This window comes from Leucoraja erinacea, chromosome 2, assembly GCF_028641065.1.
Source record: "Leucoraja erinacea ecotype New England chromosome 2, Leri_hhj_1, whole genome shotgun sequence".
NCBI lineage: Eukaryota > Metazoa > Chordata > Chondrichthyes > Rajiformes > Rajidae > Leucoraja > Leucoraja erinaceus.
Genome location: NC_073378.1, coordinates 59,830,536 through 59,845,797, shown reverse-complemented (window position 1 = coordinate 59,845,797; position 15,262 = coordinate 59,830,536). Strand labels below are relative to the sequence as shown.

General features: G+C 40.6%; 1 protein-coding gene across 8 annotated transcripts in view; it reads right to left on the bottom strand.

The window, feature by feature from the left end:
• The window catches only part of grb10b (growth factor receptor-bound protein 10b), a 199,600-nt gene that overhangs the window by 110,930 nt on the left and 73,408 nt on the right, over positions 1-15,262 (bottom strand). For 4 of the 8 annotated variants that reach the window (XM_055657326.1, XM_055657334.1, XM_055657349.1 and 1 more), the window contains one exon: positions 13,411-13,492. The exons of the other annotated variants lie outside the window; for them this stretch is intronic. In XM_055657326.1, the coding sequence (XP_055513301.1) occupies positions 13,411-13,492 (82 nt within the window). The remainder of the gene's footprint in view (positions 1-13,410; positions 13,493-15,262) is intronic. 8 annotated transcript variants of the gene reach the window in all.

Below are 15,262 nucleotides of genomic sequence, written 5' to 3'. Positions count from 1 at the left end.
AGGACATATTTTGGTTACATTTTGTGCAATAAAGTACTGATATACCAGCACTTTGTATATCCACTGTAGAGAAAGGCTTTGTAGCTGGAGAATTCTGGAAGTGGGCAAATAGATTTATAGAATGATATTGAAAAGTATTAAATCTCTTAAGTTTGCTCTTATATAAGCTGCAATTATTTAAGAACCAAAGTAGCTCATTATACAATGTATTCTTAGACAGGTTGGAATTATTATTAATATCGAAGTTTTAAGACAGGCAGAGAAATGTGAAGAGATGTATTTTGGAAGAATTAATGGTGAATATTAAGATCTGAGAAGTACCAAACAGGGATACTTCAACCTAAGAGCAGTGGCAGATTATTATATAATTCAAGGATTTTTTTCTCTAGCCACTCTGATTGAAAGGGGTAAGGAGATAGTTTTGTTACGCATCCACGAGACATTCAATGCCGTTAAAAGATAAATCTTCAAAACACAGTCTCTTAAATTAATAGTTTATTTATTGTCGTAGTAAAAACATTGAGATATTCATCCAAACTTCTTCTTATGTACATTTTGATGTTACTCGTAGTCAAACACGTGCATGGTCAAATCCATGGATGGTCAAACTCGTGCATGGTCGAAAGCTGTGACCTCCCCCGTCCTTCTTCAAGACTAAAACTAAAAGCTACTCAGGAATCTGCGCAAGAATCCCAGCCGCAAATACGCCTCCGACTACTTAATAAATCCCACCCACATAATTACAGGCAGATCAAATTTAACGGTAACTGGTTATAGATTATAACATACTGAGTTAAGCTAAATGGCTACTACATACCGGCCCCTAATTGTTCTGAGTATATAACGAGGCAATTACTAATAGACATCAAAAAGTAGCTATAAAGGCTTAACATATATCAAAAATAAAAAATAGCATGCATTATATATCCGCATTCAGACTTCTTTAGCGATTCTTCCATCTTCACCTTCTAGAAGTAAGCATAACTTGGTTATTGGTCTTATTAAAACATTGTTCTTAGTCTGAAGTCATACCGTGTGCACCAAACCTTTAACGTCAGGCATGATACCCAGTATATAGTCCACAAAAGTCCAAAGTTTTGACAGCATGAAACTTCTTCCTTCATGTCCGATCAATTCAATAATAGGATTTTTAGCAATCTTTCATTGTGATGTTTTGTTCAATTTCCAGATCATTAGCAGAGATTTCAAATCCCAGCTCAAGTTTTGGCCATTCTCTGTCTGGCTTACAGAGAAACTCTGGTCCATTGATCCATCTCTTATTGCTTAAGAAGTGGTCTGCTGTCAGTCCTCTGGAAGCTACATCTGCAGGATTTTCTTTTGTGTTAACATATTTCCATTGTGAATCATTAGTAGCTCCCAATACAAAAGAGATTCTGTTTGCGACAAATGTCAAGAACTTACAGCCACAGTCTTAGCTGTTAAAGTTGACATATTGATGTCAACTGTAACAGCTAAGACTGCGGCAGTAAGTTCCATTGTGGGAATTGTCATTTGTTTCAATGGTGCCACTTCTTTTCCATTAATAATGCAACATGTACTTCTTTGTTGTCATTTTCAAGTCTTAGATATGAAGCAGTACCGTAGCCACTTTCACTAGCATCTGAGAAATTATGCAGTTGTGCACCTCTGATCTTACCAAAGCTTGTAGGCTTCATGCACCAGTCCACTTTGAATTCTGAGATCTTGTTGAGATCTGCTAACCATTCTGTCCATCGGTGAGAGGAAGTTTGTGTTATTCTCCCATCCCATCCATTTTTTCCTTACAAAGATCCAGTGAAATCAACTTGGCTGGCAGTGTAAACGGTGCAAGAAATCCCAAAGGGTTGTAGACGGAACCAATCACGGATAGGATACCCCTTCCAGTGCGTGGTCGCTCTTGAATCGAGATTCTGAACTTGAACACATCTGTTTCAACGCACCAGTACAGTCCTAATGGTCTTTCCATTGGCAACTCCACTCCCTGGTCTCTTTGGCTCTATCATCTGGTGGAATACTTTCCAATACAACTCGACTGTTGCTGATCCACTTGGAAAGTGTAAATCCTCCCTTACTGCAGAGGGAAGTCAGATGTTTTACCATTTGAATTGTTTCCTGCTACGTAGACATGGATTTTAAGCAATCTCCACATAGAAATTATTCTTCACAGTGGTTATCATTTCTTCTGGAAAGTGAGCTTTATTGTCCTCTGCGGCCACAACATAATGAAAAGTTTGCACAACTTGGTGATGTCACTGCTCCAAAGAGATGTGCCTTCATCCAGTATTCAACAATATCTTGTTGTGCATCCTCTTTAGTCCACCATAAGAATCACAAGTAGTCAATGTGTTCTTCTGATACTTTGACTTGATGAACCAACGCTTTAATATCAGCCATCAAAGCAATTGGTTCTTGTCTGAATTTAATAAGAACTCCAATGGGTGAGTTGGTAAGGTCTGGACTTTGCAGTAGTTGACAATTAAGTGATGTTCCTTTGAAGACTGCAGCACAGTCACAGACCACCCTCAAGGTCCCCTTCTTCGAGTGATACACCCCATGGTGCAGAATGTACCAAAGCTCTCCATCACCAATTCAGTTGGTTTGTTGGTACGATTTCGGCATAATCATTGCCAATCATATCCTTTAGGAAAGACATGTATTCTTCATGAAATTTTGTATTCTTGCCAAACTTGCGTTTCAGATTCTGGGTGTGTTGCTCTGCCATACGACGATTATTTGGCAGACTAACACTTTGTTGTTTGAAAGGTAAGTACAGACAATAGTGTCCGTCTATCATCTTTACTGAGTAGTTCATAATATGCAAGAATTTTAACTCTTCCCTGGACATTTCTTCTGATTCCTTACTGATACTTCCACTGAAGTAATGTTGAATTGCTTGATCAATAGCTTTTCTAATTTACCAGTAGATATTTGATTAACAGCAGCGGTAAGGTAGTTTTTCTGGTTCTTGCTTTCGTTGTTCCTTCTCAAGAAGCCATAGATAACTCATCCTAGTAGGGTTTTCACAGCAAACGGTCCATCACCTTGGCTCCTCAGTCTGTATAGGTTCCAATGCATTCAAAGCATTTGTTCCAATAAGTTTTAATATGTATCTTGACATCCTTCAAGTATGGCCATTATTTCAAGTCCTCATGTCTGGGTATATTTTGATGACAAACAGGCATGATCTCATGTGTAAATACTTCAGGTATTGGTATAAAATTGTCTTCATCCAGACCAGATATTTCCATACTTGTAATGTAATGACTAACGCACTCCTTCTCTTCAAGTCAAGTCAAGTCAAGTCAAGTGAGTTTATTGTCTATATGTGTCCCTGTATAGGACAATGAAATTCTTGCTTTGCTTAAGCACACAGAAAAGAGTAGACATTAACTACAAAACAGATAAATGTGTCCATATACCAAGATATAAATATATACACACATGAATAAATAAACTGATAAAGTGCAAATAGCAGAAAGTGGTTATTAATAATCAGAGTTTTGGCCGAGCCAGGTTTAATAGCCTGATGGCTGTGGGAAAGTAGCTATTCCTGAACCTGGTTGTTGCAGTCTTCAGGCTCCTTATCTTCTACCTGAAGGTAGCAGGGAGATGAGTGTGTGGCCAGGATGGTGTGGGTCTTTGATGATACTGCCAACCTTTTTGATGCAGCGACTGTGATAAATCCCCTCAATGGAAGGAAGGTCAGAACCGATGATGGACTGGGCAGTGTTTACTACTTTTTGTAGTCTTTTCCTCTCCAGGGCGCTCAAATTGCCGAACCAAGCCACGATGCAACCGGTCAGCATGCTTTCTACTGTGCACCTGTAGAAGTTAGAGAGAGGGATATACCTACTTCGTATCTTTACACACCCCTCACCAGGTCCTGAAACCATTTATTTTCAACGTTATGTTGCACCCTATACTTGTAATAAGTCGATAAATGGAGGCCAAATCTTTTGGAAATGGTCTGGTTTGCCTGCTAGGAGGAATCTCATGTCTTCCAGGTGTAACATTTCGGACATATTTGAAATCCACATTTTTATCGTTGGTGTGGGAGCGTTTTTCCAGAATTTAAGCATGAGTTCTTTTGCCGTTATTAAGCCGTAATTAAGGAAGCTCTTTTGGAACGAAGTCAGCTCAAAGCTGGTTTCCATTGATCCAAAAATAATAAATTCTTCGTTCGGTTTCAGTTTTATTTTTAATAATATTGTAAAAACTTCAAAGATTTCATTCCAAAATTTTTGGATTTTTATACAAAAAACAAAGGAATGAGCTATAGTTGCTTCTTGGGAAAGACATTTATCACAGATGCGGGAGACATTTGGAAAAAGTTTACTTATTTTAGTTTGAGTAATATAGTCTATGTAAAGTTTTAAATTGGATTAGAATATGTCTTACATTGATCGAGCATTTATGCACATATAGCAAGTGTTTATCCCACCTCTTTCAAAATTTTTATAGCTAGTTCTTGTTACCCAATCTCTTCTAATTCTATCGGATGATGGTATTTCTATATTTAGAATGGCATTATACAAGTATGATATTAAATAAGCTGATTCCGCCTTTATATTCATTGTTTCATCTAATAGGTCTGGAGACAAATTTTGATATTCTTGTGTATATTTTTTCAAATAGTCACGGATTTGAAAATATTTAAAATATTGATTACTTTTCAGATTGTATTTAATTTGTAGTTGTTGGAATGATAAAAAAAAAAATCCATTTTCATACATGTCTCCAAACGTTTTAATTCCTATTCTTTCCCAATATGTAAATTATTTATCTATAATAGACGGTTTAAACGACGGATTAATAACTATTGGGGAAAGAAGAGATAGGTTTCTTAATTTTAAGGTTACATTTATTTGTTTCCAAATTCTAATTGTACTATGAATAATTGGATTTTTACTGTATTTTGTATTATTCAATTTTATTGGTGAGAGAAGGATCGCTCCTATATATAAAGGGGAGCAATCCTCTCTCTCCATTACTATCCAATCCACCAGCTGGGCAGGGTTGTCCAACAGGTGAATCCCATTTTTGACATTTGCTGCCCAATAATAATACAAAAAATTAGTGTGTTAATCCACCAAATTCTTTAGGTTTGCACAAATGTCTTCTTTGAATTCTATGGGATTTATAGTCCCATATAAAGTTTATGATATCGGAATCCAATTTAAAAAAAAAAAAAAAATTGTTAAGTATATTGGTATTGATTGGAATAGACATAAAATCTGTGGTAGAAAGATCATTTTTATAGCATTTATTCGGCCTATTAAAGACATCGGAAGAGTTTTCCAAAATTTAATCAGGGCATTTAATTTATTAACTAGGGGAATATAGTTTGCATGATATAAAGATTTATATTTTCTAGTAATTTCAATTCCCAAATATTTAAATTTTTCTGCAGCAATTTTAAAAGGGAATTTTAACAGATGCGTTGAGTCTTGGGGTTTTATCGTCATAATTTCACTTTTATTACAATTTATTCGATATCCTGAAAAGGATCCAAATTCCTCTATTAGGTTTAATATATTTGGTATACTGATTTGTGATTTTGTGATGTATAATAGTACATCATCTGCGTATAATGATATTTTATTCTTTGAGTATTTTGTATTATAACCATGGATATTCGGGTGTGTTCTAATGCTTTCAGCTAGAGGTTCTGTTACAAGAGCAAATAGCAGAGGTGATAATGAACATCCCTGTCTATTGCCCCTTGATAATTGAAATTTCGGGGACAATATGTTATTAGTTAATATTCTAGCAGTGGGCCTGTCATATAATCTCCCATTTGAAATGTTTGCAATACTTTAACATGGTAGTCCCATTCCACTTGATCGAATGCTTTTTCTGCGTCCAATGAAATAATTGATGTCTTGTTCTTCAATTTTATATGAATGCATTATATTAAACAGACGTCTCAAATTATTGCATGAATATCTCTTGGGTATAAACCCCGTTTGATCCGCATTTATTAATGTACTGACATATTTACTTAATCTTCTAGCTAATGTTTTCGCTAGTATTTATTGGTCTGTATTTAACAACGCAATGGCTCTGTATGAACCAGGTTCTTCTATATCTTTATATTTTTTAGGTATAAGTGTAATCGTTGATTCCGCTAATGTTTCTGGTAATGTTTGTTCTTTAAATGCATATGTGTACATTTTATGTAAATGTGGTGTAATTATCTCATGAAAACCTTTAGTATTACTAACAAAATTCATCTCTTCCATGTGGTCACGATATTTCATCAAGCTACAACAACCTCTAAGAAATATCGCAAACTCACTTAATGCCTCCACATCTTCTGACTTAATATCTTTCCAAGCATATGCCTTCTTCATGTATGCGTTAGCAATCCTCTTTTCGTTACCATAACATTCTTTAAGTAACATTCTTGCCTCTCGATAGCCTTGGCTTTCAGGCCTATTTAGACAACTTTCTACAAGCATCTTAGTAATTCCACTTGTGTAATGCGCCAGAAATCGTAAGCGGTCTTTTTCATCAGTAATTTTCATTTCTACTATTTCGTGAAACGCCATTATGAAAGCTTCATACGCCAAAAGATCACCATCATATCTAGGAATTTCTATTGGTGGTAGAGTGGAAGAGAGATTTTGTTGAGCTATGAGCTTGTTGAATTCAGCTTGATTCTTTACCAATTCAAAGAATTCACCTTGAGATCCTTGGCTTGGCGCAAACGGAAAATAAACAGGCCACCAATAAGAATACTGGTCTGAGTAAGTTTTGTCACGAGCCATATGACTAGTTGTTTGTCCATGACTAGGCCTCTTCATATCATAAACAGGCATCCACCCACCATGGCTAGCTCGAGCCTGTGTATCAGGCCTCAGAAAAGGGTACCGAGTTGCTGGTTTGTCCTGAGCCTCGACATTGCTTCGGTCTACAACCCAGTTGCTGAGATTAAGTTTTATCGGCCCGCCACTGTTCCAATGGGTGTTCAAAGCCATGAAATTTGGTGGTCCTCGGTTGTGGAATTAATCCAACTGCTGTCTCCCTTTGAGCAGTTCTTCCTCTCAAACAAGAGTTCTTCCCTTAAGATGCTTTAGAGCCACCTCTAGAACCTTGGCCCTCCAGTAACTCAATCTTCATCCTGGCTTCCTCCAACTTTGTATCTAGTTCCAACTGTTCCTTTTCTCTCTTTAACTGCGTTCTTTGTTCCTCAACCTCCCAGTTTGTCTGTTCAGCACGTGCCTCGACCTCTCTCCTCGTCTGTTCCGCATGCACCTCAGCCTCCCTCCTCAACTCCTCCAACTGTTCTTCCTGTGCTTCAATCTCATGCTCTCTCGCCAAGGCGGCAACTCGCAGCGAAAGAGCAGCCAAAGTTGCTTCAGCTTCCATACGAGCAGTGGCTCTTGAAATAGAACTGGCTTCTGAACTAGACATGTCTCGATCTGCGTGTTGAAACATTTGAGATTTATACAAATACATCGATAGATGCTCCTGAACACATCATCAATGATGTAACCTAGGGTAATTGGGTGTTTCTGGTCTTTCAACATCAGACACCCTCACCCAGGCGACCCAGCCGTGGTTAATCAGACCACGACTTGTGTTCAGGTAGCATTCGCTCCTCCCCATGGACCTCCTCTCCTGATCCAGAGCCATCCTGATGCCTTCTCCACTGCCTCTGTGGTGTTCTTGTTGGCCCTTCTCCTTGCCACTCCGTTGATGCTCAGTGCATTCAAGGCTTCGTAGAGAGATTGCCCTGCAAAACCTCTGCAGCCAACCTCGATGGGCATACACCTTTTCTTCCAGCCCTGCTTACGGCAGTCTATGACCAGCTCTTCATACTTGGCCATCTTCCTCTCGTGGGCCTCCTCCAGACGGTCCTCCCACGGCACTGTCAGTTCCAACAAGACGATGTTTTTGGTCGCCTCAGGATATCTGGCCTCAGGGTGGTCGTGGCAATGTGCTGTGGAAACTTCAGCTGTTTCACCAGGTCTACGGAAAGCTGCCAGTCCTGACTGATTCCTGGCTGCTGTGGTTCCTGGCAGCTGCACTCCGGCCTTCACGAAGGTGATCATCTGGGTGGTGGGGCGTTCTCGTCTGCAGCTGCTGATTCCCATGCTGATGGCTTCTGCAATGGGTTTGAGAACCTGGTCGTGCAATGGGTTTGAGCAGTGGCTCTTGAAATAGAACTGGCTTCTGAACTAGACATGTCTCGATCTGCGTGTTGAAACATTTGAGATACTATATTGTGGTGTTACTCATGTTCGATTTTGACACCTTGTTCCGTAGCATCTCCTGCTGTAGCGCACACGGTCCTTTGATCAACTTCAGTTAACCATTTCTCCACATTGCCAACGACCGTTACGATATTCAATCGCTTTTTGAAACCACTGATTACGCTCTTTGCCTTCCTCGTCAGGCAGTGATAGGCTCAGTAATAATTTGTGGTTTTGTCCAAACTCAAGCCGGAGGTTGACTAGTCGTCCATGATTAGATTTTACTTAATCAGCATTCTCTTCAAGGCACACGAGTTCATCCTGGAACGCTATTAAATCGATAACCTGCTTCCATAGCTTGTTTCTCTCATTCTGTTGAATTTTCTCCAGAAATGCAACTCGGGCCTTTACGGTGAGCTTAGTTTGTCTCTTCGGATATCTTGGCTCCTCTCCGCCATCTTGGGGCTCCTCTGACTCACCTGCTCCATTTTGCTCCATAGATTTAAACGGGTCTTGACAGATGGCTAAATCTGCTAATTGGACAAACAGGGCCTCTTCCGTTTTTTTTCAGTCACTATTGATAAACATTCTGCTGAGTGTTCTGTAAACACCAGATAAGAAACCAAACTGGACTTTCAGAAAAGACCCAAATATTTTCGAAGTATAGAAGTGATTTCAGTTCAGATAGAATGTGTCTTATCTCAACTTCAACACAAACCAAGGCCAGCACCTGGATCTCACTCGCCCTTGGCTGCCTTCCAAAACTTAGCAGAACTTGCTTCACCAGACTCTTTTATCAGAGCTTGTAATTTTACTTTTTTTAAAACACGACGTTTGTCGAACTTTCACAGCATCTCATTAAGAAGCTGTTCTAAATTAAAGCGTTGCGGCTTTCAAATTTACAGCATAATACAATAGCTGTTCTACTCACGATCTCATGGTGAAGTTTTTAATCATCAGATAAGTCACGTGGCTGTCCATTAACCTATTGGTCAGGTAGGTATCTCTAAGCCAATCTCTGGCTGAGGTCTATTATCCTCAGTTCCTCTTCCTCGGAACCAATCTTCAGTTCCACTTCTATGAAACTAACTCTTCTGGCAGTAATCTCACTCCAGAGATCCAGCCCAATCTTCTGTCCCTCTTCTATGGGACCAATTCTTCTACCTTGTGTCTGTAAGGTAGCTTTAGACTAGATGTAGTGGCAGATTATTATATCGTTCAAGGATTTTTTTCCTCTAGCCACTATGATTGAAGACAGGGGTAAGGAGATAGTTTCGTTACGCATCCACGAGCTCTCCACGAGACAGTCAATGCCGTTGAAAGATAAATCTTCAAAACACACTCTTAATTAATAGTTTCTTTATTATTGTAGTAAAAACAGTGAGATTCATCCAAACTTCTTCTTGTTTAAGTACATTTTGATCTTACTCATAGTCGTGCATGGTTGAACTCCATGGATGGTCAAACTCGTGCATGGTCAAAAACTGTGACCTCCCCCATGCTTCAAGGCTAAAACTAAAAACTACTAGTGCATCTGCGCAAGAATCCCAGCCGCAAACATGCCTTCGACTACGTAATAAATCCCACTCACATAATTACAGGCAGATAAAATTTAACGGTAACTGGTTATAGTTTATAACATACTGAGTTAAGCTAAATGGCTACTACACTAAGCATCCAAGGTTCTCTGAACACAGCAGCACAGATTGTTAAATTTGACAGGGTGCAAATGGTATATTTGGCTCCATTAGCCAAGGCTTGGAAAAGAGGAACAAGCTAATGGCAAGAACTATATGAAACATTAATTAGGCCACAGCTAAAGTACTGTGTGGATTTCTAGTCACACTACAGGAAGGACATTCTTGCACAGAGAAGATAAAGCAAGGTATTGCCAAGTATGGAACATTTAAAGAGAGACTGGATACACTTGAGTTTTTATTTGGAGCCGAGAGAACAGACATGGGGACCTGATTAAGTATATGAAATTGTGACAGGGAACTTGAAGGCATAGGTTCAAAGGAAGGGATAGGAGATAGAGAGACATCTTGAAAGAATGTGGCTGGAAATGTGGAATGCACCACTAGAAGTGGTAAGCAGTACTCACATGAGTAATTGAAATGCCATGGCAGATAAGGCAAAGGACTAGTGGGGGAAAAGGGGGTTAGGGTCTAGAGAGAATCAGACTCTTAATATATTATTTTTCCTGCAACTTTTTCACAAATAAAAGTATTTTTCATAGCTACACATTTATTTTTGTTACTGCAAGCTAAAATACTAGAGGGAGGGCGTTACATTGTTTAATAGAGTATCATTACACAAGAATTAAGGGAAGTACGAGGTTGGCAATGTCCAATGCCCCCCCCCCCCCCCCCCCCCCCCCATGGTGAAAGCAGCTGTGTTCTTAAGAGACAATGGGGAGGTTATACAGAAAAGGTTTTATTTTCTAGCCATTTTCCCCCCCGCCCCCGACAGTTGATTTTCTGCTTGCTAATTTCCAAAGTACCTTTTAGATTGTTCTTGCAACACACAGCCCCTACCTTCATCAACACTCCCCAAGCTCTACGTCTTATTGTGTATGTCCCATTCTTACATGACCTAACAAAATGTATTACTCAGAATCAAATTCTATCTGCCATTGCTCCTCCCAACTTTCCAGCTTATCATTACGCTGGATAGCTAAACAGTTTGAAGTGGAACCCATCTATTTATTCAAGAATTGAAATTCACAAGTAAATTGAAATGCATGAAAAAAATATTTTTCCTGATTTTAATTATGTTCCTTAAGCCACGAGGGATGGATCACACTAGAAATCCCTCCAGAAATTAGAGTATTCATCATACAGCATATCATTAAGAAAACTATCACCTTAATTTACTGGCTTTGGACATTGGCCCAGGAAGAAAAAGGAATCTTTCTACTCACACTGATTGAGTTTCTCAATTCTTTAAAATTGAATAAATGTCCTTAGACAATGGACAATAGACAATAGGTGCAGGAGTAGGCCATTCGGCCCTTCGAGCCAGCACCTCCATTCAATGTGATCATGGCTGATCATCCACAATCAGTACCCCGTTCCTGCCTTCTCCCCATATTCCCTGACAACGCTATCTTTAAGAGCCCTATCTAGTTCTCTCTTGAAAGTATCCAGAGAACCAGCCTCCACTGCCCTCTGAGGCAGAGAATTCCACAGACTCACAACTCTCTGTGAGAAAAAGTGTTTCCTCGTATCCGTTCTAAATGGCTTACCCCTTATTCTTAAACTGTGGCCCCTAGTTCTGGACTCCTCCAACATTGGGAACATGTTTCCTGCCTCTAGCGTGTCCAAACCCTTAACAATCTTATATGTTTCAATAAGATCCCCTCTCATTCTTCTAAGCTCCAGAGCGTACAAGCCCAGGCGCTCCACTCTCTCAGCATATGACAGTCCCGCCATCCCGGGAATTAACCTTGTAAACCTACGGTGCACACCCTCAATAGCAAGAATGTCCTTCCTCAAATTAGGGGAAAAAAACTGCACACAATATTCCAGGTGTGGTCTGTACAAGGGCTCTGTACAACTGCAGAAGGACCTCTTTGCTCTTATACGCGACTCCTCTTGTTATAGAGGCCAACATGCCATTCGCTTTCTTCACTGCCTGCTTTACCTGCATGCTTACTTCCATAGACTAATGAGCAAGGACCCCCAGATCCTATTGTACTTCCTCTTTTCCCAACTTGACGCCATTTAGATAGTAATCTGCCTTCCTGTTTTTGATACCAAAGTGGATAACATCACATTTATCCACATTAAACTTCATCTGCCATGCATCTGCCCACTTCCCCAACCTGTCCAAGTCACCCTGCATTCACATAGCATCCTCCTCACAGTTCACACTGCCACCCAGCTCTGTGTCATCTGCAAATTTGCTAATTTTACTTTGAATCGCTTCATCCAAATCATTGATGTATATTGTAAATAGCTGTGGTCCCAGCACCGAGCCTTGCGGTACCCCACTAGACAATGCCTGCCATTCTGAAAGGGACCCGTTAATCCCTACTCTTTGTTTCCTGTCTGCGAACCGATTTCCTATCCATGTCAGCACTCTACCCCCATAATTTTGCCCACTAATCTCCTATGTGGGACCTTATCAAATGCTTTCTGAAAGTCCAGGTACACTACATCCACTGACTCTCCCTTGTCCATTTTCCTAGTTACATCCTTAAATAATTCCAGAAGATTAGTCAAGCATGATTTCCCCTTCTTAAATCAAATGCTGACTTGGACCGATACTGTTATTACTATCCAAATGTGTGGCTATTTGATCTTTTATAATTGACTCCAGCATCTTCCCCACCACCGATGTCAGGCTAACGTCTATAATTCCGTTTTCTCTCTCCCGCCTTTCTTAAAAAGTGGGATAACATTAGCTACCCTCCAATCCACAGGAACTGATCCTGAGTCTATAGAACATTGGAAAATTATCACCAATCCATCCACGATTTCTAGAGCCACTTCCTTAAGTTCCCTGGGATGCAGACCATCAGGCCCTGGGGATTTATCAGCTTCAGTCCCATCAGTCTACCCAGCACCATTTCCCACCTAATGTGGATTTCCTTCAGTTCCTCCGTCATCCCAGATCCTCTGACCACTACTATATCAGGAAGATTGTTTGTGTCCTCCTTGGTGAAGATGGATCCAAAGTACCTGTTCAACTCATCTGCCATTTCCTTGTTCCCCATAATAAATTTACCTTTTTCGGTCTTCAAGGGTCCAACTTTGGTCTTAACTCATTTTTTCCTCTTCACATACCTAAAGAAGTTTTTACTATCCTCCTTTATATTCTTGGCTAGCTTACCTTTGTACCTCATCTTTTGACCCCGTATTGTCTTTTTAGTTAAACATTACCCAATCCTCTTGCTTCCCGCTCATCTTTTCTACGTTGTACATCTCTTTTATTTTAATACTGTCCCTGACGTCCCTTGTCAACCACGGTTGCCCCTTACTCCCTTTGGAATCTTTCTTCCTCCAAGGAATGAACTGATCCTGCACCTTCTGTATTATCTCTAGAAATACCTGCCATTGTTGTTCCACTGTCATCCCTGCTAGTGTATCTTTCCAGTCAACTTTGGCCAGCTCCTCCCTCATGGCCCCATAGTCCCCTTTGTGTCCTTAGTTCCCCTTCATTCCAAAAGAAAAACAAATCACAGCAGGCACAACCAACAAATACCAACCTTGATTGTTGGATGAATTATGGCTGCATGAAGCTTGGAAACTTGCTTCCCTAGTTCTGCATGATGTCCGATCTACATCGTCCTGAAATAGACATAGTTAAATGCATTGTTGTGTTTGAAATAGATTTAAAATGTATTGTATTTTTCATGTACAGAATTGATCTCACATACTGCTGTCAATGTATAATATAGATAACTTTAATAATGTTACATAACAGCATAGTGTGATATTAATTGCATGAATGCAGGCAGTCATACACTTGGAAACATTAACACATGCTGGTATTGGAAAATTGCATGCAAGGACAAACAAAAATTGGTTCTGTAGAAGTTCGTGAGAGTTATTGAGGACATGCCAAACCTCTTCAGCCTTCTAAGGAAGTAGAAGCGTTGGTATGTTTTCATGGCCATTGCTTCGACATGGCTGGTCCAAGACAAGTTGTTGATGATATTTACGCCTAGAACTTAAAAGATTTCACCATCTTTACTTCGGCACCGTCAATGTATACCTGGAGTATTTGCTTCCTGGAGGCGATCACAATTTCCTTTGTCTAGCTGACATTGAGGGAAGTTGTTGTCTTGGCACCAGGTTATGAGGTTCTCGATGTCCTTCTTGTACTTGGTCTCATCATTATTTGCTATTCAGTCCACTGCAGTGGTGTCATTTGAGAATTGGTAAATTGAGTTTCTATTTGGCTGCACAGTCGTAGGTGTATAAGGAGTAAAGAAGGTGGCTGAGAATGCATTCTTGTGGTAAGAATTTTCGTAGAGAAAGACTTGTCACCTATCCTCACTGAGGTGAGTGCTGACTCAAAGTTCCACGAGTTTGGCGATAAGTTTGGATAGGATAATGGTATTGAAGATACCATTGGTCAGTAGAGGTCGTACAGGCTAGCACTGTATTCCTTGGAGTGCAGGAGGCTGAGGGGTAATCTTATAGAGGTGTGTAAGAGGACAAGGGGTATAGATAGGGTGGATGCAGTTTACCCAGACTTGGGTCGTCATAAACCAGACAACAAGTTTGCTTCCCGACGAGTCGCGGCTGTGGACTGGGAACGCGGCCGGTGGACTTTATCGAGGCGCCCGGGTAGGGGCCTTGTGGATAGAAGCCGTGTCGGGCGAAGCGGTCGACGGAGCCCGTGGCTGGGGCCCGGGTCGACACCACGGAGGCATGACGTGGGGCATCAACAGCAACGATGGGGCCTCGGCAGTGGTGAATCCTCTCAGGTCGAACACCTGTGGTCGACAAGAGCATGGTGGATGACCGTGAGGGGGGAGGGGAAGAACAATGGAGGCCTGGAGAGGGGAAACTGTTGGGGGCGGGGTGACAAAAGGGGAAGCCGGCATGCTTTGTAAATTTGTCAGCGCCGTAGGTGGCTGCTATTTGTATATTGTGCATGCAAGCAAAGAATCTCACAGTGCCTAGTCACATGTGACAATAAAGTATTCCGATTCCTAAGATGAGAGGGGTAGATTTTAGGGGCGACTTTTTCCAACACAGAGGGTGGTAGGTGTAGATGGTTATGCATGCAACCAAATATGTAGCAACCTCATTACCATATTGACACTCCCACCTTATGTAGTATAACTGTAGTATCTGCATGCACCCTTCCCCTGTAGGTTCCAGTACGTGTGTAGACCAGTTGTGGTCAGTGCTGGGACGTGTGGATGTAATATCTTAATAAAGATTTAGTGAAGGACTAAGGACTACGTCTAAGCTCCTTTACATGGTGTCAGAACCTTTTAATCTGCGCCTCTCGTATATCGGGTTTTATTTTGCCCTTTGAGTGTGTGTGTAGTGATGGCTTTGTCTTGTCGCAAGCCTTCCCCGTTAGTCTTTGATGCCGACATC